General features: G+C 43.1%; 1 protein-coding gene across 1 annotated transcript; it reads right to left on the bottom strand.

The window, feature by feature from the left end:
* Nucleotides 1-412: 412 nt before the first annotated feature.
* On the bottom strand, nucleotides 413-3,181 carry LOC119629380 (uncharacterized). The gene has a single exon (XM_038015059.1). It carries the CDS (start codon nucleotides 3,179-3,181, stop codon nucleotides 413-415), a length of 2,769 nt encoding a protein of 922 aa, XP_037870987.1.
* Nucleotides 3,182-22,784: the final 19,603 nt, after the last annotated feature.

Here is a 22,784-nt window from a genome sequence, read left to right on the forward strand (position 1 = left end):
GTATAAACAAAATACCCGGTCCTGAACACAGATAAATGCTGTTTGTTACATCGTTTCGGGACGCGGGCCGGGCGCGTGTTCATTTAAGTTAATATGCTAATCTTAAAACTATCGGGAATAATAAAGCAAAAGTGTATACTATTTATTTCAAAGCAACTTACGTTCTATTCTTAGTAAAATCTATGTGCACGTTATCTATATCCTTATCTATCTATATGCACTCTATATAATTTATCTATTTGTTATTTATCTATTTGTTATAACTCTATGTCTATGTACGTATCTATATAAATCTATTATTCTATTCTATATTCTATTATATTCTTCAACTTATTCTATAATTATGGGGCGACGCCGCTGTCGCCAACATCCTCCCCCTCGTGCGTAGCACCGACTCCTTGTAGTGGCGACTCTATGGGCGGGGCTCGTCGCTCGTTGCAGGCACCAGCAGGATCATCTTGGAGGCAGGTCTCTTAAGCAGACCGCCGCTCGTTCTGACGTCGACGGTTCGTACACGGTTGTCGGGGCCTGGGTAGGTGTGGACAACTTGCCCGCGCGGCCATGTGTTGCGTGGCAGCGTGGAGTCCACTATGAGGACGGTATCCCCACACTGCAAGTCCTCGCCAGCTGCTCTCCCGTCGATCTTCCTGGGCAGCAGCGTAGGCAGGTATTCCTTGACCCACCTACTCCAGAAGTGGTCCGCCATACGCTGCGCCACTCTCCATGTTCTTTTGCCGGTCAGGTCTTCGTCTCTGTAGTCGCCGATGCTTGGAGCTCCGCAGGACCTCCCTATGAGGAAGTGATTCGGCGTGAGTGCTTCTGACTCCCAACTCTCTTCCCTGGCGACGAGCGGTCGCGAGTTGACGACGTGCTCCGCCTCCAACAGAAGAGTGTGCAGAACTTCTTCCCTCGGGTGTCTTTCCTTCAGTGTGACCGCCAGCGCGGTCTTCACGGACCGCACCAAACGTTCCCACGCGCCTCCCATGTTCGGCGCTCCTGGCGGGATGAACTTCCATTTTATGTTCATCTGAGCGGCCCGTGACACGACGTCTGCTTCCCTTGCATTCTCGATTGCCTGCTTAAGCTCCTTGTTGGCGCCGACGAAGTTAGTCCCATTGTCGCTGTAAATGACTTTGGGCGTTCCTCGCCGGGCGGCCATCCTGCGCAGCGCTAACAGCATTGAGTCTGCCGTCAGTGACGCTGCTAGCTCCATGTGGACTGCTCTCGTGGTGAGGCATGTGAACAGCACGCCCCACCTCTTCTCGTGACGTCGTCCTACAGTCACCGTCATCGGCCCGAAGTAATCGACGGCAGCACAGGTGAACGGCGGCTCTCCATGTCGTAGCCGCTCTATCGGCAGGTCTCCGGTGGGCGGTAGTCGTGGTGTACTCCGATAGACCTTGCACCACTGGCATCGGACGGCCGTCGCTCGAATGATCGATCTTAGACCTAGGATCCAGTAGCGCTGCCGCACCTCGTTCATCACCGTTGCGTGGTTACCGTGCTGGAACGCCTCGTGATAGTGTTTGATCAATAATCTCGCTATCACGTGCTTCCCGTCCAGCACGATCGGTCGCTTGCAGCCTGCATCTATGTATTGCGCTGCGTCGATACGTCCGCGCAGGCGCAACAGGCCATCTTCCATCACGACGTCGAGCCGTCGCAACTTGGGGTGACGTTCGGGATCTTTTTCACCGAAGCTCTCTCCTTGGCTGCTTCTCAGTAGGATCTTCTCCGCCTTCTTCAAGTGGGGCGGATCAAGCGGCAGCCATGCTTCTGTAGGTGCTTCCGGGGTCCTTAACTTCCATGTGGATCGGGGTTGCTTCGTTCGTGTCGTCCTCCACGTGGGATCTTGCTGCTTCGATTGTCTGGACACGCAGGCGCTCTCCTTCCGGGGTCGACACAGCTCGATAAATTGGAGGACCCTGGCTGTTGCTCTCAATAACCTGACCCAGCTCGAGAATCTGTGCGGATCGGGCGTGGGTTGAGCTTCAGCGGTCCTCGCCGTAGCGACCAGGTAGGCCTCTTTCTCTTCTCCAGACGGTTCTTGCTTGAATGTTCGCGGCTTGGGCCAGCGCGATTCATCCCACGTCAGGAACTCGGGTCCATTAAACCACCGATGCGTGTGGTCGAAATCCGCCGGCGCCTCTCTAGTTGCGTCGTCTGCTGGGTTTTGCGAGCCAGGCACCCATCGCCATTCTTGGGGCTTCGTTGACTCTTCTATCTCGGCGAGTCGGTGCGCGACGAAAGGTTTGAACGTGCGTGGGTCGGTCTTTATCCATGTCAGGACTGTACTGGAGTCAGTCCAGTACGTCCTTACACCGACTGCGATGTCCAATTCGTCCGCTATTGCCCGCGCCATCCTTGTCCCCAGCAGTGCAGCTTGCAGCTCCAGCCTTGGGATAGAGACTGGTCTCAGTGGGGTCACCCTGGCTTTCCCTGCTAGAAGCGTGACGCGGTAGGTGCTCTCGTCTGTCTTCTGACGCCAATAGACTGCACACGCGTAGGCCTTCTCGCTGGCGTCGGTGAACGTGTGCAGCTCCCCCTCAGTGTTGCAGCACGAGAAGCACCTTGCTATTCGGAGGCCTTGCAACATGCGGAGGTCCTCCATATAGCGTTTCCACGCCACCTCGTCCTTTTCCATGATGACGTCGTCCCAGTCGATCCCGCTCCGCCAAATGCTCTGAATGAGCGCTTTCCCTGCTATTAGCACGGGTGATGCCAGCCCCATAGGGTCGAAGGTTGACATTACCGCGCTAGTCACTTCTCGTTTGGTCGGGGTTCGTGCTTCTACATCCTTTGGGTCTCGTGGATGTGTCCGGAATCCCATCTCGTCCGACTCGTAGAACCACCGCAGGCCCAGGGTCTTTTCTTCCTTCGACCCCAGCTCTATGTCTCCTGGGGTCGCACCACCTGCGAGGCTCGCCAAGACGCCGCGCCTATTCGATGCCCAGCCTCTGAGCTCGAATTTCGCTCCACGGTGGACGACATCCACTTCGCTGGCTATGGTTATAGCTTCTTCTTCCGTCTCGAAGCTCTGCAGGTAGTCGTCCATGTAGTGGTTTCTTTCTATTGCCCGCGCGGCTTCTGGATATTGATGTCTGTACTCGTCAGCATTCTTATTTTTTACGAACAACGCCGCGCTCGGTGAACAGGCTGCTCCGAATATGACTGACGTCATTCTATACTCTTTGGAGCAGCCTCGCGTCGATCTTCTCTATAGAGGAATCTTGGGCTGTCGCGGTCCACGTCCCTGATCCTTATCTGCAGGAACCTCTCCTTGATGTGCGCGACAACCACGACGAACCTTTTCCGGAACCGCAACAACGCTTCGAACAGGGATTGTAGGTCCGAGCTTCGAAGCGGCCGTCATCGCGTCTCCAACCTCTGTCGTCCTCCTTCTCCAAGATGTCAAACGCCTTCGCCTCCATATCCGTGCTCGGACGTTTAGGTGCGACTCTATCGTGAAGTGCTCCTTCACCTGTCTGTCCAAGGCCTCTTCGCGCATCGATACATGGGCGCAGGTGAGGAAGTTGACCTCTTTGGCGTTGTTGCCGTCGAGACCATGTAGCACCCATCCCAATTGGGTGAATGAGGCTACCGGCTGGTTCCTCCTGCCTCTGCGCGTCTTCTTGGCGGCGATGAGTCCCCAGTTGTCCTGCCCGATCAATAGTTGGGGGGATTGTTCATCGTAACATAACTGGTCCGCCAGGCTCTTCAGGTGCGCGTAGCCTTCGATGGTCTCCCTCTTCAGTCGCTGGGGTGCAAGGCTCATGTCATCCATTGTGCGCGCTCCGACGATCGTCCTCTTTTGCCGCTGGTGAAGCCCTCGAACTCGGATGTTAAGCTTCATCGAGTCCTTCTTCGTTAGGGTCTTCCCGCCCACGGTCGCGAGGCGGAGCGTCTCCTTGGGTCCCTTCAGGCCGATCTGCTTCGCCACGCTCGAGTCCAGGAGAGTTACCGTGGAGCCTTCGTCCAGCAGGGCCAGCACCGTCGTCGATCCCGATGGCCCGTACACTTCAACGGGCACCATCTTCAAGTACGCCCTGCTGATCTGTGTGCAGTTGACGGGAAGTCGCACGTTGTTCGCGATTTCCCTGTTCTCTGCTGGCTCTGTCTCCGGCTTCTCGTTGTGTAGCGAGTGGTGGTGCCAGCGCTTGCACGTGCGACATGGCGGTCGTTGACACGATTGCTTCCGGTGCTTACCGTCGAGGCACTTGTAACATAGGCGCGACTCCTTTGCCATTCTCCATCGTTCCTGCACTGAAGCGCCCTTGTACCTCGGACAATCGTACAGCGGGTGTCCATCCTTGCATTGCGGGCACGCCGGCTTGTCTATTATTACTCTGTCCGAAGTTGCGCGCTCGGTGCAGTCGGTTGTGGCGTGCGTCGCCTGTCGCCTCGATGGTTGTCTTTTCGTTGCTACTTCAGCCACGGCGTGTGGCCCGCACCGGTCCGCCATCTTATTCAGGAAGCCGCACATCGTGTTGAGGTCCGGGTCTCCTTCAGTTTTTTCGATAATGTGATCGTACCACCGGAACCTCAGGATGGTCGGCATCTTGTCGACGATACTCTTCAGCAGTTCAGGCGACATCAAATATTGGGGTTTCCGCAGCCCCCTGATCGCTGCGACGGTATTGTTAACATTGCTCGCCAGTGAGCAAATGTCGTAGGCGGAGTCGCTTATAGTCGGAAGTCTTCGTATGCGGTCTAGCTCCGCTAAGACTAAAGCGTCCGCCCTTCCATAGCACCGCCGCAGTGATTCCATTACTTCCTCCGGTGTGCTCTCGGAGTACAGCTGGCTGCGAACTCCTTCCCTGGCTTGTCCTTTCAGCGCTCTTCTCAGCCGCGCCATGTTTTGAGCGCTTGAGAAGAGTGGAGCGGTATCCTCGTAGACAGCCTTGAAGGCCACCCACTCCCTGCAGTCACCTTCGAACGTCGGCAACTGGTGCATGTAGTCGGGTTGTGGTGGCAGCTCCTTGGTCGTTGCGCTCCTCACCGCTTCCACTATCGCCTTAGCCAGGTCCCTGTTGCTGCTATCTTCCATGTTGGCCTTGCTGACGGGGCAGTTCTCAATGTGCTCGCCTGCGGGCTCCTTGTCCATACTGCCCGCTGACGTTTGGACCCAGGCCCTGACCTGGTCCTCTCGGTCCTTTGGCTCTTCTATAATGGAATTATCGTCATCTTCATTTTCGGCTTGGATCAATTCCAGGCGGAGTCTGGCGGCTATAGTGGCTGCTTGTGCTTCTATCAATTCTTTTTCCGCCAGCTCCGCTCTCGCTGCCAGTTCCTTACGTCGTAGCGATTTCTTCGACGCGGGTCTATTTCCACCACGTGTCCGCGTCGTTGTCTCTTCAAGTTTTGTGTTCTGGGTCGTACCGGTCGCGGAGCTCTCGTATGTTTCGTACGACGTCGCTTCTGTTGCCTCCGGACTGGATTCTTGAACCGCAGATTCGAGTGGCTGTTCCCTCGATGATCCCTTGTTGCTCCTGGTGATCGGCATCGTTGAATAATCGCTGTATCCGGCTCGAAGGACCAGCTGTTGGGTACGCAGCACGTCACCCGTGTCGATAAGGCGAGTGACGCCAACCCAGGTTGGACGGGTTTATGAATCTTATAAGATTTCTTGAAATCCTATAAGACGCCGGATGCCCGTCTCGTGGCGATTATTCGTGTCGATCTGAAGCAGTCGATGTAGGGTCCTGAGGTGTACGATATCGTACAAGCTCACTCGAAATAATTAAAACTCAAAACTTTACTAATTAACGTAAACCGAGCCGACCGATCTGTCAATACAACCGAATTCAATAACCGACGATCTTTTCAATGGTCTTCAAGTCTTCAATAAATATCTTCGAGGCGCTGATGTCTTTACTCGTGCTTTTTTTTTGTAATCTTCGTTCGGAGGGTCGGCGGCCGGCGGTTGGCAGGTAGTCGGTCGAGGGTCGGTCGGTAGGTCGGCAGGTACCTGACAGCGTCGCAGGGTCGCTTAACTACCTCGGAATGTTACCCTACAGAGATCTCGTGTAAAATACGGCTCTCGCCGAGATCATTTTCACTATGATCGGCTCGGTTTATTCGTTATATCTATTTATTTAATAAATGTATATACTAATGCCTTATACTTAACTATTCTATGTTGTAATCCCTATCGATACATATAACTTATTCTATGCTTAATCTATATGACGCGCCCGTATAAACAAAATACCCGGTCCTGAACACAGATAAATGCTGTTTGTTACATCGTTTCGGGACGCGGGCCGGGCGCGTGTTCATTTAAGTTAATATGCTAATCTTAAAACTATCGGGAATAATAAAGCAAAAGTGTATACTATTTATTTCAAAGCAACTTACGTTCTATTCTTAGTAAAATCTATGTGCACGTTATCTATATCCTTATCTATCTATATGCACTCTATATAATTTATCTATTTGTTATTTATCTATTTGTTATAACTCTATGTCTATGTACGTATCTATATAAATCTATTATTCTATTCTATATTCTATTATATTCTTCAACTTATTCTATAATTATGGGGCGACGCCGCTGTCGCCAACAGTGGCTGTTTACTTTTGTTAAATTAAGAATAAACGAATAAAATTTTACCTTTGTACTTGACATGTGAATAGATATTATTATGTAAATGTCATCGATCCATAATCTCTCGTAAAAGTTTTTGGAACTTAAATGATATTAACCTTGAAGTCAGCTGAGTACTATTTATTAGCGTTACAACTTTTTTTTTTATTGCCCTAGTAGGCAGACGAGTATACGGCCCACCTGATGGTGAGTGGTTACCGTCGCCCATGGACTTCAGCAATGCCAGGGGCAGAGCCAAGCCGCTGCCTAAAACTAACTAACTTTTTGTATTGCTTAAATTGGTACCGGAGCCTATAAATTGCTACGCAAATACCTATACCGTCTTCTTGTAATACCGTCATCTTATAATATAAGATGTAAATACATATAAAAGGTTTACATCCTATTGACAAAGCTAAGCGTAATACATAACGTTTATAGAAATATCTTGTCACGTAGACAGTCAATTAAAATAAGTAAATTCTACCTATATCGCGAACTTTTAAAATAGCAAGGTAACTCAATTGTGGACTACATTTAGATGTTACTCAATTGTCCGTCACGGCATTACGGGTGATTGGTTTGAGCTTGATTTTACTTAAAACACTACATACCACATATCAATGAATTGAAGCAATAGTTACATCCCCTAGAGAAGTGCTAACTAAAAAAAAAAAAACCTAATTTTTTAACGTTTAAAAGCGATAGTTATTAAACGTGTTTTCAATATCTGTGACTATATATTTAAGAGTGAAACGCTGGAATAGAAAAAAAAACAAATCGTAAACTGAAAATATATTCCTTAAATTTTAAATTTCTTGAAAAATCATCACGTACGTTTCATTTTTACCTTACCTCCAAACTTTAACTTTTTATCAAAGCGCTTAGTCGTAAACATAGATTGAGCCTTCCATCCCTTTCTTGACCTTTTAAACTTAGTACACCATCATAGCACCACAAATCCGTCGAAGTATATGAAACTGCATTAATTCCTTGTCTTCGTAAGTTAATGGGTTAATTTATAATAGGTGGGTCGGCGTAGCACAGGCGACGACGCCCAAGCGCTGTTCTGTATATCTACGGCTCTAAAGACCGCCCAACGGATTTCCATATGCCGCGTAAAGGCTCATAAATTAAATGAAACTATTAAGAGCTTTGGCACGGTGTATCGGAAAATATTATAATACTATCGAATAAATTTATGATTTTAGTACTAAGCGCGGCTCTACGGTAGTCGGTATTGGACTCGATAAAAATCAGTAAGTAAACACTTTTTGTGTATTAAGATTGAATCATTATACAAGGTAGAATTCGATTCAGCCAATGGCTAAATATAATTAACTATAAACTATAAAGTCAAGGCTCCATGAATTGCTGGTAGTGGTGCTACACTCTCTGATACACACCTATATTTATGGTAGTAGTCCCATAGCGTCTGATTGAGGAAGTCGTGGAGATTATACATGGTTGACCTAATATACCTATGAAGAGGTATTTTAGTGAACGGGATCAAGATCGACAAAGATATTTTCAAGAACTGACGAGATGACTCAAAAATGGACATAGTATTGATCAAGATCTCTAACTCTTTGTTTACTTTTTTTTTACTCTTTGTTTACTCATTGTTACACAATACAGCCGCACGCCATTTTACTTTTCAATCCCTGGATAATGTCTTTTCTATAATATTGGCCTTATAGCCTTATGGACCCGTAAACGATAAAGGCCTTTAAAAAAACATTTAAAAGTTTGTGAAACATACAAGAACGCACTTAATTAGTTACCGTAGAACTACTAATATTTTCCAATACTAAAACGTTTGAAGTGCACACTGAATACGAGCGACTACAGAAAAGGAAAATGTGACTTTATGATTCAAAGGATTAAAATCAAATTAGAGTAAGAGCTTTTAGATATTCCGACACGACTACTGCTCATCGCTGTACGGGTTAAGATATTCAACTGAACTCAGACATGGGCCATTCAAAAGGCGCTCTAAACGGAGGGATACGAGCCGTAAAATAGGATTTCATGCATGCGTTGGTTTGTGTGAACAAATATGTACGGTTGACAAAGTAGGACCTTTGCCGATAACCGCGCAGAAAAAATGTGATTTTTCATTCAACGGAATATTTTAGAAGCGCTCTCCGTCCTCGTTAACTAACGGCTTACAAAATACACTTCGCCAACAAACCGCTTTAAATGAAATAGTTTCACAGAAAAACAGCTTCGAGTACCTCGTTACGGCTTCCTGTCGTATAAAAGTTAAAATTTTGCTAAACCAATTAACATCTATATTATACGGTTGGTATTTGTTTTTTTTAAATTCTAACAGATGATCAAGGTTTTCTTGTATAAATGTAAATTTGGCATAAGTCTATAAGTCCTATTGCATCCAAGAAAAGTTTTAAGACGATTTTAAATAATTAAACATACAAAACATACAAAAATTTATGTTATTTTTTTTTTATTGCTTAGATGGGTGGATGAGCTCACAGCCCACCTGGTGTTAAGTGGTTACTGGAGCCCATAGACATCTACAACGTAAATGCGCCACCCACCTTGCTATATAAATTCTAAGGTCTCAGTATAGTTACAACGGCTACCCCACCCTTCAAACCGAAACGCATTGCTGCCGCTTATGTATTAAGTATATTTACATCATAAAATGGATGAGCTGTACAAAACCGTTTTTTTTTATTGCTTAAATGAGTTGATGACTCACCTGGTATTAAAGTGAGACATAAGTTCTAAGGCCTCACAGTTTCTTACAGAACAACGGCTGCCTCAGCATTCACATCGAAACGCATTGCTGATTCACAGAAGAAATGGGCAGGTTCGTGGTTGCGGACTGACAAGACGTCCTACTACCAGTAATTACGCGAATTATAATTTTGCGAGTTTGGTTTATTACACAACGTTATTCCTTCACCCTACAAGTTAATCGTGAATATTGGTACTTGACTGCGGGATTCGAACGCAGTTACATAGCTTGATACGAATGCATCGGGCGTCTTAACCTTTAGACAACGACGATTTCAAAATGCATTTGATATATCTCAATCTTTCACGGTAATAGGATGTTAAATTACAGTACACTTTTTGTTTGCATTATATGCAATATCCGAGTTGCCGAGTTACAACAAGCAACGTAACGTTAATGACGTCACTCTTTCTGAGACAAGAAGTTGAATTTATAATTATATTGTATAATGGCTGCTTGTGATCTGCCCTGCTAAGTCCCATCGTAGCCGCCGCATACTACAGCCCCGAACCAAACGATGGAGAAACAAACAGCCCCCGTCACCCTAGACATATCCTTTCAGATCCTCCCGATCCACTCTCGGAAATTTTGGGAATACTAAACACCAGCCACCGTTCTCGTCGAACTCGTTAAAGCGATGAAGAGTTAGTTCTACATGCAACTTAACCCATATGCACCACGCATTGAGTTTCTCGCCGGATCATTTTAGGGAGTTGCGATTTCGATCCGGTGGTAGATTCCACGAACCGATGCTCTTGCTAGGGTAGATGTTATAAAATCCTCTAAAGCTGTACTCTGTGTGCACGTCTACCAACCGAGTCGAAACCAGAATAGTCCATCCAGCCTACCACCGGAACGACGATAGAAGATTGCGCAAAGCGGGAATGAGTTGCTCGCTCCGGGCATTTCAATATTGTAATAATTGTTACGTTATAATACTTCTTGTAAAAATGAATATTTAACAAAAAAAGACATGCTCGCTGAGTTTCTTGCCAGTTATTCTCAGGGCGGAGGCTACTTTTAGTAAATTGGCGGTAGTTCTTTTTGTCATTCAACAAGTATGTACTTTCATTTATTTTGAATAAAAATGTTTTGATTTGATTTGATTTGAACGCCCCTTTCGCGTTAGAAACCAACAGAACACAATCCGCGCAGGCTCAGCCCTATCAATATTCTAATTAATCATTGTGTTTAATTATAAATTCTCGTATTATTCATTAAAATCTAAGTTAAAATGTAACTTTCATTTGTAGAATTCATAAATGAAGCATTATCACCAAAACAATCAGCAACACGAACGTGTGTCGCATCCCTAGTGTCCTCGCATACTGGTTTTGAATATTGCATTTAGCATCACTATCTACAAGACTCAAGTCTGACACGGAAAATAAAACTAAAACTTTAGAGAGTTCACTTGACAAACCTGAAATGAGTATGCAGGCTCTAAAGTAAATTGGATGGCATATTGCAATAAGGGCATGTTAATCATTGAACTCAAAACGAAGCATCTGGAAAACGAATGTAGCTCTTTTTGACGTTCAACAAGTATGTACTTTCATTTATGTTGAATAAAATGTTTTTTGATTTTTTTGATTTGATTTTGATTTTATTTGATAATTGGTGTATTAATATTCTAATACACGTATATATATGTTACATCGCTTTTTTAATGCTATATTCTTACCCTTCAAGTATTTTTCATATTTTTTTTAGTAGTCGGGAGTTTGCTTGAAGATAATACATAGCGTTCTATAAGTTAAGCTCGCCTATATATCATTTTGTATATTTAGATGTTCTTATAAATCTGCTTTTTGTTTAAATGTGTTTTATTGTATACAGTAAAGTTCAAAATACCTAATTTAATAATTGCAGTTCAAAATTATATTAATAACTTTATTGTTAAAACATGTAACGAAATACTGATTTAGAATTAGGTTTAGAGATATTAGAATTGAACTAGACTGTTAACAGATACTTAATATTCTCTGTTGTAGTATAGTGGACAATAAATTAATTTAGACTATAGATACAAGTATTTTAAATTAGAACGCCAAGATCCTGCGTGATTCATTCAGATTTCAATTCTAATGTTGCAGTTTTATGAATACTAGATGTCCCGCAGTAGTCGAAATTTGACTATAATTAATTGGAATTGTAAGTTTGTACACTATTATGATTGTATTTTATACTTCTATAATCACAAATTTCGCCAAGACTACACTATTAAAAATATTAACAAAGACAAACAATATTTAATCTATTCTCAATTTGACAACAGACGTCAAAAAAAAATGTTTGACAGTAAATAGTATGCATGCGTGTGTGCATCAAATACATGGTCTGTAGTGTGTGTAATGTTTTCTTTATTGATTTAATGTATCTTTTATGCATTATTTAAAAAAAATATTAGCATTAGGCACTTCTTCTCTATATTCTCTATAAGTGTGGAAAATTTTATAATCCTCCGTCCCCGCAATTTTGGTAAAAAGGGATACAAAGTTTTTGCTTCGCGTATTAATATATAGATAAAATAAATAGACTACCGAAACAATATTGTCATTACGTCTGGTTGCAATCGAGATAGTTTGCAATTCGATTTCAAACAGTAGTAATCTAAGTTACTGGACGGATTGCGGAGTAACTTCTACAGAACTATACAGCTAACGGTATCCATTCAACTAATGCACTGTCCGACTATTGGTCTTGATTCAAACGAGGCACTTGGTTCCACTAAGTAACGTATTACGTCACGAGTCCACACTTAATGCATCTGTTGCTTACACATGAAGTTTAAAGTTTTGATCTTAATATTGCAGCTTTATCTAACTACATATTTCTACATATTTTTTTATTGCTTAGATGGGTGGACGAGCTCACAGCCCACCTGATGTTAAGTGGTTACTGGAGCCCATAGACATCCACAACGTAAATGCGCCACCCACCTTGAGATACAAGTTCTAAGGTCTCAAGTATAGTAACGACGGCTGCCCCACCCTTCAAACCGAAACGCATTACTGCTTCACGGCAGAAATAGGCACTACTACTCTTAGACTACATATTTTAAATTCTTAGCCTTAAGAAAGCAAAAGTATAGAAACAAACACTCTTGTCATAATTGTGAAATATTATAGAATTCTTTAAATCAATATAGTTCTTACTGAATTGAGATTCTATACAATTTTAATTGAAATTAGAACAAGTTTTGTGCCAGTTCCATACTAAAAACAAATACAAATGCCTCATAATTATTGAATTTGCCGCTAAAGGCAATTAAAGCTTGTCTATGTAGTTTGAATGCGGCACTGGCAACATTATTAGTTCCAATTAACGCGGTAACCTCAGCACATGTATGGGCAATTAAATGGAGTGATACCTTACTTCCATTAGTACCCTCTGTGTTGTTTACATCAATTAACAGCAATGTTAATTTTAATGCTCGCATCTGTTGCCCGCTTTGTATGGCCTGCCTTTACTGACTTCACATACATACGTTCGTACAGTTGATAATAATTTATTCGTTTTTGTCACTATGGCGCGGAACATATTTCATTGTTACTCTCGTCTGGCTAAAACAATGCATTTTTTTTTTAATTTCCAGGCTGAGTAGAACAATTGAAATTTAAATTTCTCGAACAAACTTATTAAGCATTTATATAACATAAAAGTTTAATAAAAGCTGCACGTTTAAAGTTTCTAAACATAAACGTGTATTCCAGACGCTGCAAGCTATCGTGCGGAATTTCTGAGACATTCATTTTGATGTCTTCTTTACGTCTCGTCCCCGTTAGCTCTCTAGGATATAAGTTTCCAGAAATGTATAAGATAAAGGTTAAATAACGGTGTGGACGTTAGGGCTGAAACACAATGCCACAGGTCGCTGTTTTTATACTCTCCTTTAATGTTCTTTCCCCGTTTATGACACCATAAAGACTATACCGTCCACTACGCGTAATGAAATCTTGTGTTCAATACCGTGCGGGTAGTTCTATGGCTATAAATGTGACTATTATAAAACTGCTGACGTTTAAATGACCTTTATCGATTATGTCAAGTGACATAATTCGAGACCCAGGAGTCATGTTCTTTTTGATAGCCCGAAACAATTTTAAGTTTTATTTTTAAACAACAATAGTTCAGTTCGAGACTTCGTGCTAAATAAGATTATGAAGTTTGAAAAATCATAAAATATTTATTTGATACTTTGCATGAAAAACTTATAACATAAATAAACTATCTAGTATAATAGCAATCTAGTAAAAGTTTTTTGATTTTCTTGACTTTATTACCATTTCAGTATTTTTTAAGTGAATTGTATACGCAAGAAAACCTGTTACTTTTAATATAAGAATTTCATTGATTTTTGGAACGCATCTTTGTTAACTTCAGAATTGTGATGTGAAATTGCGTTGTGAAAAAAAATATCCTAAAAATTGCATACTGTCCACTCATATTTTAAAGCCATTTGTCTTTCAGACTGTTTAAGGTTTAAAGGTCGTTTCAATTTTAAGATTTAAAGTTCATTTTTATGTTACGGTCTATTTTTATGTTCCGTGAGTCAATCCTGAAGTGAAGATAGAGCTTAATATTCGTGAGTAACGTAAGTAAATCTGAAGAGATTGAAGTTAAAATGACAACAAAGGTTTACAACTAATACTTAAGTTTCATTAGGGAACTTAAGTAGACCGTCTAGTAAGATTAGTACGAGCACAAATGACGTGGAAGTTCTAATAGAAATTACGGTATAGATATAGTCAAATATAGACACACAATTGTCTTGCAATATCTCTACCCTAAGAATTCCTGTCTAAATATTGTAAATTTTACAATATTTTTTTTTTATTGCTTAGATGAATGGACGAGCTCACAGTCCACTTGGTGTTAAGTGGTTACTGGAGCCCATAGACATCTACAACGTAAATGCGCCACCCACCGCGAGATACAAGTTCTAAGGTTTCAAGTATAGTTACAACGGCTACCCCACCCTTCGAACCGAAATGCGTTGCTGCTTCACGGCGGAAATAGGCGCGGTGGTGGTACCTACCCGTGCGGACTCCCAACAGGTCCTACCACCAGTGATTACGCAAATTATAATTTTGCAGGATTGATTTTTATTACACGATGCTATTCCTTCACCGTGGAAGCCAATCGTGAACATTTATTGAGTACGTATTTCATTAGAAAAATTGGTACCCGCCTGCGGGATTCGAACACCGGTGCATCGCTACATAAGAATGCACCGGATGTCTTATCATTTAGGCCAAGACGACTTCAAATCAATAATACTCATTGAGAAATAATTTTCCAACACGTGATTTATACCAGCATTAGAACTACATACAAATCGTGCTAGTACATAATTGTCTAAACTAGTCACGCACGCATGCAATGCAGTCTATGTATTGTGCCCGTATGAAGTGGTATCTAGTTAATCTAGCATTCAAGATCCACCAACAACAAACAACATGAGGAGCAAACAGATATAACGTATTAATACTAACTACATAATATTTTATGAACTGAGTTACACAAAGAAAATTCCTCGAATATGTATAAATATTATCAGATGCATTTAATTGCTTTTTTATGATTGAAAGATTACTGGTGGCCCGGAGGCCTTTCCAGTTTCACCAGGACAGTTGGGTGAGCAAAGGCTCAGCCAGGAGGGGTGGGATTTGGTAACAACTGCCCGAGCGCCTCCGAAGGAGACCTAACAACTCAAGAGCAATTGCTTCGCGAATTAATCTACTACCGGATCGGAATCGCGACCCATTGAGAAGATCCAGCTAGAAACTCAGCAGGCACATTTAAGTGCTACAAAAGAACACATTAATTAGTTGATGTTTAGAAAATCGTCGTCAAAACACATAATAATTGTTTACTCAAAACAAAAGCAGTGTTTCTTAATATTGTTCTTTTTTTGTTGCTTAGATGGGTGGCTCACCCGATGTTAAGTGGTTGTTACCGGAGCCCATAGACATCAACAACGTAGTTGTAACATCTTAGTATAGTTAGTTACAACGACTGCCCCACAATTCGAACCGATACGCATTACTGCTTCACGGCAGAAATAGCCAGGGGGGTCGTACCTACCCGTACGGACTCATAAGACGTCCCACCATCAGTAAAAACTACCGCGGTCAACTTCGACCGTCTGCGATCGTTCGCTGACGCTATCCGTAGGTCGGTAACCCCCGAACAGCGGCTCGCGGCCGCTTTCGATCACATGGACGTTTACGAGTCCGTGTCGCGTACGTTATAAAATCTCTACCGGTAACCAATGGCGCAAAAAGGTAGAGAAAAACCGTATTCCCTTACGTTAGCATTCTACAATGCTAACGGACTCGCGCGGCAACGCGATCAAATTTTCGAATTCCTCCGCGATAATCTTGTAGATATTCTATTAGTGCAGGAAACCTGTCTGAAGCCCTCGCGTCGCGACCCGAAAGTCGCGAATTACGTCATGGTTAGGAATGACAGACTCACCGCCTCCAAAGGCGGGACTGCCATTTACTATAGGCGGGCCCTGCACGTTGTCCCTCTCGATACTCCCTCGCTCTCACATATCGAGGCGTCAGTGTGCCGTATCTCGCTGACGGGACACCAGCCGATCGTCATCGCATCCGTCTATCTCCCCCCGGACAAGCCCCTTCTGAGCAGTGACATCGAGTCACTGTTCGGCATGGGAGACTCCGTCATCCTGGCAGGCGATTTAAATTGCCACCACACTAGGTGGAACTGCCATCGTACTAACGTTAACGGTAGGCGTCTCGACGCGTTTATAGACGACCTCACCTTTGAAATAGTCGGTCCCCCAACTCCAACATGTTATCCGTATAACATCGCGCTCCGTCCGAGCACTATAGACCTGGCATTGCTTAGGAACGTAACTCTGCGCTTGCGTTCCATCGAAGCAATGTCAGAGCTCGACTCAGACCACCGACCTGTCGTAATGCAGCTCGGTCGCCCCCACAACCCAGTCACTGTTACGAGGACCATGGTGGATTGGAATAAGCTGGGCACGTGCCTAGCCGACACCGCTCCGCCAATCCTCCCTTACGGCCCGGATTCGAATCTATCCCCCGAGGACACCGTCGAATCCATAAACATCATTACCGATCACATATCTTCCGCGATCATTAGATCTTCTAAAGAAGTCGATGTGGAGGACAGCTTCCACCGCATCAGACTGTCCCCCGATCTTAGGAATCTCTTAAGAGTTAGGAACGCGGCAATCCGGGCCTACGATCGTCTTCCCACGCATTCAAACCGGATTCGGATGCGTCGTCTACAACGCGAAGTCCACTCCCGCTTAAGCGACGCGCGTAACGAAAATTGGCATAGTTATTTAGAACAACTCGCGCCCTCCCACCAAGCATACTGGCGACTAGCTAGGACTCTCAAATCCGAAACTACCGCTACTATGCCTCCCCTCGTACGCCCTTCAGGCCAACCACCGGCATTCGATGACGATGACAAGGCTGAGCTGCTGGCCGATGCACTGCAAGAGCAGTGCACCACCAGCACTCAACACGCGGACCCCGAACACACCGAGTTAGTCGACAGGGAGGTCGAGCGCAGAGCTTCCCTGCCGCCCTCGGACGCGTTACCCCCCATTACCACTGACGAAGTTAGAGACGCGATCCACAACCTACAACCTAGGAAGGCACCCGGCTCCGACGGCATCCACAACCGCGCGCTTAAACTCTTGCCAGTCCAACTGATAGCAATGTTGGCTACAATTTTAAATGCCGCTATGACGCACTGCATCTTTCCCGCGGTGTGGAAAGAAGCGGACGTTATCGGTATACATAAGCCGGGCAAACCGACAAACGAAACTTCTAGTTACCGTCCGATTAGTCTCCTCTCGACGATAGGAAAAATTTACGAACGGCTCCTTAGGAAACGCCTCTGGGATTTTGTTACCGCGAACAAAATTCTCATAGACGAACAGTTCGGATTCCGCTCAAAACACTCGTGCGTACAACAAGTGCACCGCCTCACGGAGCACATTCTGATAGGACTAAATAGGCGTAAACAAATCCCGACCGGCGCCCTCTTCTTCGACATCGCGAAGGCGTTCGACAAAGTCTGGCACAACGGTTTAATTTATAAACTGTACAACATGGGAGTGCCAGACAGACTCGTGCTCATCATACGAGACTTCTTGTCGAACCGTTCGTTTCGATATCGAGTAGAGGGAACTCGTTCTCGTCCCCGTCAACTGACCGCCGGAGTCCCGCAAGGCTCCGCGCTCTCCCCGTTATTATTTAGTTTGTATATCAATGATATACCCCGGTCTCCGGAGACCCATCTAGCGCTCTTCGCCGACGACACGGCTATCTACTACTCGTGTAGGAAGATGTCGCTGCTTCATCGGCGACTCCAGATCGCAGTAGCCACCCTGGGACAGTGGTTCCGGAAGTGGCGAATAGACATCAACCCCACGAAAAGCGCAGCGGTGCTCTTCAAAAGGGGTCGCCCTCCGAACATCACTTCGAGCATCCCACTCCGTAGTAGGCGCGCAAACACCTCCGCCGTTAGTCCCATCACTCTCTTTGGCCAGCCCATTCCGTGGGTCTCGAAGGTCAAATATCTAGGCGTCACCCTCGACAGAGGGATGACATTCCGTCCCCATATAAAAACGGTACGCGACCGCGCCGCGTTTATTCTAGGACGACTCTATCCAATGCTTTGTAGTCGAAGCAAACTGTCCCTCCGTAATAAGGTAACTCTCTACAAAACTTGTATACGCCCCGTCATGACGTATGCAAGCGTAGTGTTCGCTCACGCAGCCCGCACCAACTTGAAATCCCTTCAGGTTATTCAATCACGATTCTGCAGGATAGCCGTCGGAGCGCCTTGGTTCCTTAGGAATGTGGATCTCCACGACGACCTGGAGCTCGACTCTTTTAGTAAGTATCTACAGTCGGCATCGCTGCGCCATTTTGAGAAGGCGGCACGACATGAGAACCCTCTCATCGTAGCCGCTGGAAATTACATACCCGACCCAGTAGACCGAATGGTAAACCGTCGACGTCGCCCAAAGCACGTCATTACGGATCCTCCTGATCCATTAACGGTGCTTTTAGGCACCACAAGCACCGGTCACCGTCCTCGTCGAACCCGTCGCTTGCGACGAAGGGCTCGACGAGCGAACTAACCCATAGACACAGCCCACTGAGTTTCTCGCCGGATCTTCTCAGTGGGTCGCGTTTCCGATCCGGTGGTAGATTCAGCGAAGCACTGCTCTTGCTAGGGTCAGTGTTAGCAACTCTCCGGTTGAGCCCCGCGAGCTCACCTACTAACGTTAGGGTGAAGCTGAAATAGCCTCTCAAGGCTATCAGCATAGGTAGGATAAAAAAAATAAAAAAAAAGTAAAAACTATGGACCATAACTATGGACCATACAGAGGGTCGAGATAGAGAAAATAGTGAAGCGACTATGTACATATTTCGTTTCTCTGTTTATAAAAATGAACGATTCAATGTCAGGGTGTTCAATCGCAAATATAACTGAACACACTTCCATTTTACATTCAAAGTTCTTAATTGAACGTGATATAAATTGATCACTAAGACAATGGGAAAAAGATATTCAATACTCACAGATGCTTATTCAATACTCACAGATGCTCCATTGGAAGTGCATATAGTAGCATACTTTATTTGAATCAAAGATTATTTTTAATAAAACTAGAGGTCCCGCAGTAGTCGAAATTCGACTATAATTGGAATTGTAAGTTTGTACACTATTACGATTGTATTTTATACTTCTATAATCACAAATTTCGCCAAGGCTACACTATAAAAAATATTAATAAAGACCAACAATATTTAATCTATTCCCAATTTGACCACAGACGTCAAGAACAAAAGTTTGACATTAAATAGTATGCAGTGCGTCAAATACATGATATGTAGTGTGTGTAATGTTTTCTTTATTGATTTAATGTATCTTTTATGCATTATTTTAAAAAAAAATTAGCATTGTGCACTTCTTCTCTGTGTTCTCTATAAGTGTGGAAAATTTCGTACTCCACCGTCCGCGCAATTTTCGTAAAAAGGGGTACAAAGTTTTTGCTTCACGTAAAATAATATATAGATAATGATCACGCATACAAACGTCACAAATCGTCACGTTACAGATCGTCACAGAACGTCACGATCCGCGTACATATCTGACGATTTCCAGGAAATTTAATCGAACCAGTTTCGGATGGATCATACACACATCGAGTTTAATACATATAGATAGGTAGCGAGAATCGCGCACATTCTGTACCAATGCCAGTATTATCTAGTTTCTAGCTCGACCCGTACCGTGTGAATGTCCACGCTCTTCACATATTATATAAGAATGATACAAACGTACTACCGCTCGGAATTCACGCGATAAAGTTACGAGAATTTATGTGGATGGAAAAATTCTTTTTGTGCAGAATACACTTGTCGCGACACGAGTCGAATATTTTATAACACGATAGTAAAAATTTTACCTACGTTAGCATACACGGCGTTAGTTTTGAGAATAGATAATAGTCAAAGAACTATAAGTTCATCTACAGAGTTTTCTTATGCAGAACAAAAAATTATTGATGACAAAACCATCCATCGGTCCTTCGGTCGTTGCTGTGGAAGTAGGGATAAAAAGGCCAGGTTTATGCATAAGTATATCGGCATAAGTTTATAACCATATATATAGGACATAAGTCCTTATGCTTATATAAATACCGATCAGCAATTCCTGTTTGTATAAATACAACCTTTAAATGTTTTAAACTTGGAACAAGTTGAGAAAAGTTTTGGTAGGTTAACTTTCCTCTCTCTGTTACCCGGGCCGGGATTAAATTTAGAACTTGCACTGACAGTTCTTATGAAGTCGAAATGAGTTGAACCGCTTAAGTTTTGCACTCAATAAACTATTGTGTCGCAATTTTAATCGCAAACGTAACTATAACATAGACTTGAGGATGAATACACTGCGTATCTCTCTAAATAAACGAAAGACGTTCTGTTATTTGATTGTATTTATGTCGTCCTTATTAGCTTTCTTCATTAATTGACTTGAATAAAAAAGATTCTTATTTTACTTATTGAATGTATTTATTTACGATTTGGTTCATATTAAAATCGTTTTTTTATTGCTTAGATGGGTGGACGAGCTCACAACCCACCTGGTGTTAAGTAGTTACTGGAGCCCATAGACAACCACAACGTAAATGCGCCATCCACCAAATTTTTGTTTAGATGAGCAAGCTTAGATGAGCCAGTTTAGATGAGCAAACGGACTGATTTACAGGGTCATATTCTAACGCAACCTAGTGTATCAAGGACGGTGACGCCATTCACGATATGATGTCTACAGGCTACGGTAACTGCATAGCACCAAGTATAGACTATGAACTCACCGGCCCATCTAAGCTGATTATTTTCATTTAATCGGAATAAAATTATTTATATCAAGTCGTTGTGGCTTATATGACAAGATATCCGGTGTACTGATATCAAGAGACGCGGCTATACCGATGTTCAAATTCCGCAAGTAACAATATCTCTAATGAAATATATAACTACCTATCTACATAATAAATAAATAAAAATATAAGTATCATTTTTAAGATGAAATCAAGTACCTACTAGTCTCAACTATTCATGAGTAAAATTAGCGTTTCGTAACTTCAATAACTTCTTATTATAGTCGGAAGCATCGTGAACCCATATGCGGGGGTACCTCTCTACTACGTATGGCTCTTAAGTGCAAAAAATCTAACCTCACACACAAATATGAAAACTAATAACAAGTACAAGTAAAGATAAGTAAGAATTGCGTAAGTAATGGAAACGGGCAATCATCTCGCTATTATACAATCGATTGCTGATGTTATGGCACAAGTTCGCGACTTTATTGATAGAGTTGCAAAACTAATTTGAACTAACACTTCCACTTTCAATATTGGATACCAGAAATAAACACGAGTGCTCTTGTAACAAGAATCCGATAACTTGTTGTGCGAATTTGTTCGTAACAGGTCGGTTTTCGTTCAACGCGATAATTTGGATACTTTCAAGACTCATCATGGTCGTTGTATATTATTATATATATTTTTTTCTTTATTGATATTTAAAATAATAATTTTAATTTCAATGAAAATTTAACGCAACATTGCATTTAAGAAAACAAACTTGTAAAGCTAATTTTAAATCTAACTAACACCTAAAAGTATATATGACAAAATGTATTCTTGTAAATTATTTTACGTATAATAAAATTTATAATATATGTTATTCTTTTTTTATTGCTTAGATGGGTGAACGAGCTCACAGCCCACCTGGTGTTAAGTGGTTACTGGAGCCCATAGACATCTACAACGTAAATGCGCCACCCACCTTGAGATATAAGTTCTAAGATCTCAGTATGGTTACAACGGCTTCACGGCAGAAATAGGCGGGGTGGTGGTACCTACCCGTGCGGACTCACAAGAGGTCCTACCACCAGTAACAAGGTAGTAAGGGAGTAAGCCTTCACAGGTGTCTTTAATAGTCACGATTTTTCTATCGATTCGGATTGCAACGACAGCTCAACTAGAAGCTCAAGGCTTGCTCATTTCCAAATGTTATTTAATTGGCAATTCTCTAACTTTACACCTACGAATATAACGGAAATACTCAAATATTCTGTTACCGTTGTTCCTATTTTAAAATATGCAGATGCTTAATATGAAGTTAGGCGCAACGTCATCTGCGGCTTAACAAAAAATATATCTGGCAACCATCAGGTGACCCTTGAGTCTATTTCCTAACCTAATGAAATATAAAAGAATCTCAATCTTCCTTAGAAACCAGCCAAAGAAGAACTTGATCATTTGAACCCTGGTCGCAAAGTCACGTGAACAACAAAACGTATTAATTATTTATTAGTTGTCATTGTTATATTGTAATGAAAACTTTTAAAGACAAAGCAACCTAAAAATATATTTTCATCACACGAACATGTGGCACGACTTAAGCAAAGATTAAAGCGAAACACTGTATGCTGAAAGTAATAACTCGGTGTATCCCCTAATATGAAAGATTATCTTTGTAACGCTTTCCAACAGAATGAAGACAGATAAGATTATATGACACGATGTTGGCTCGTGCTCAAGAAATATTGAATGAATTATTGTTATTTTACAGCCGAAAACTTTGGATTTTCCCTCCGTTTAAATTAATTGCACTCATGTATTTACAACTTATTACTGGTTGAATTAACATATGCATTAAAACTAAAATGGAAATGGGCTAGCCATGTCGCGAGATATACAGACCAGAGATGGACTGCGACACTAGGAGCGGCCCAACGGGCAGGAGAAGTCAAGGGAGATCACTAACCAGATAAAAAGGCGACCTCAGACGAACAGCTGGCCCAAGCTGGATAGACGTAGCACAGGATAGA

The sequence above is a fragment of the Bombyx mori genome, chromosome 13, assembly GCF_030269925.1.
Source record: "Bombyx mori chromosome 13, ASM3026992v2".
NCBI lineage: Eukaryota > Metazoa > Arthropoda > Insecta > Lepidoptera > Bombycidae > Bombyx > Bombyx mori.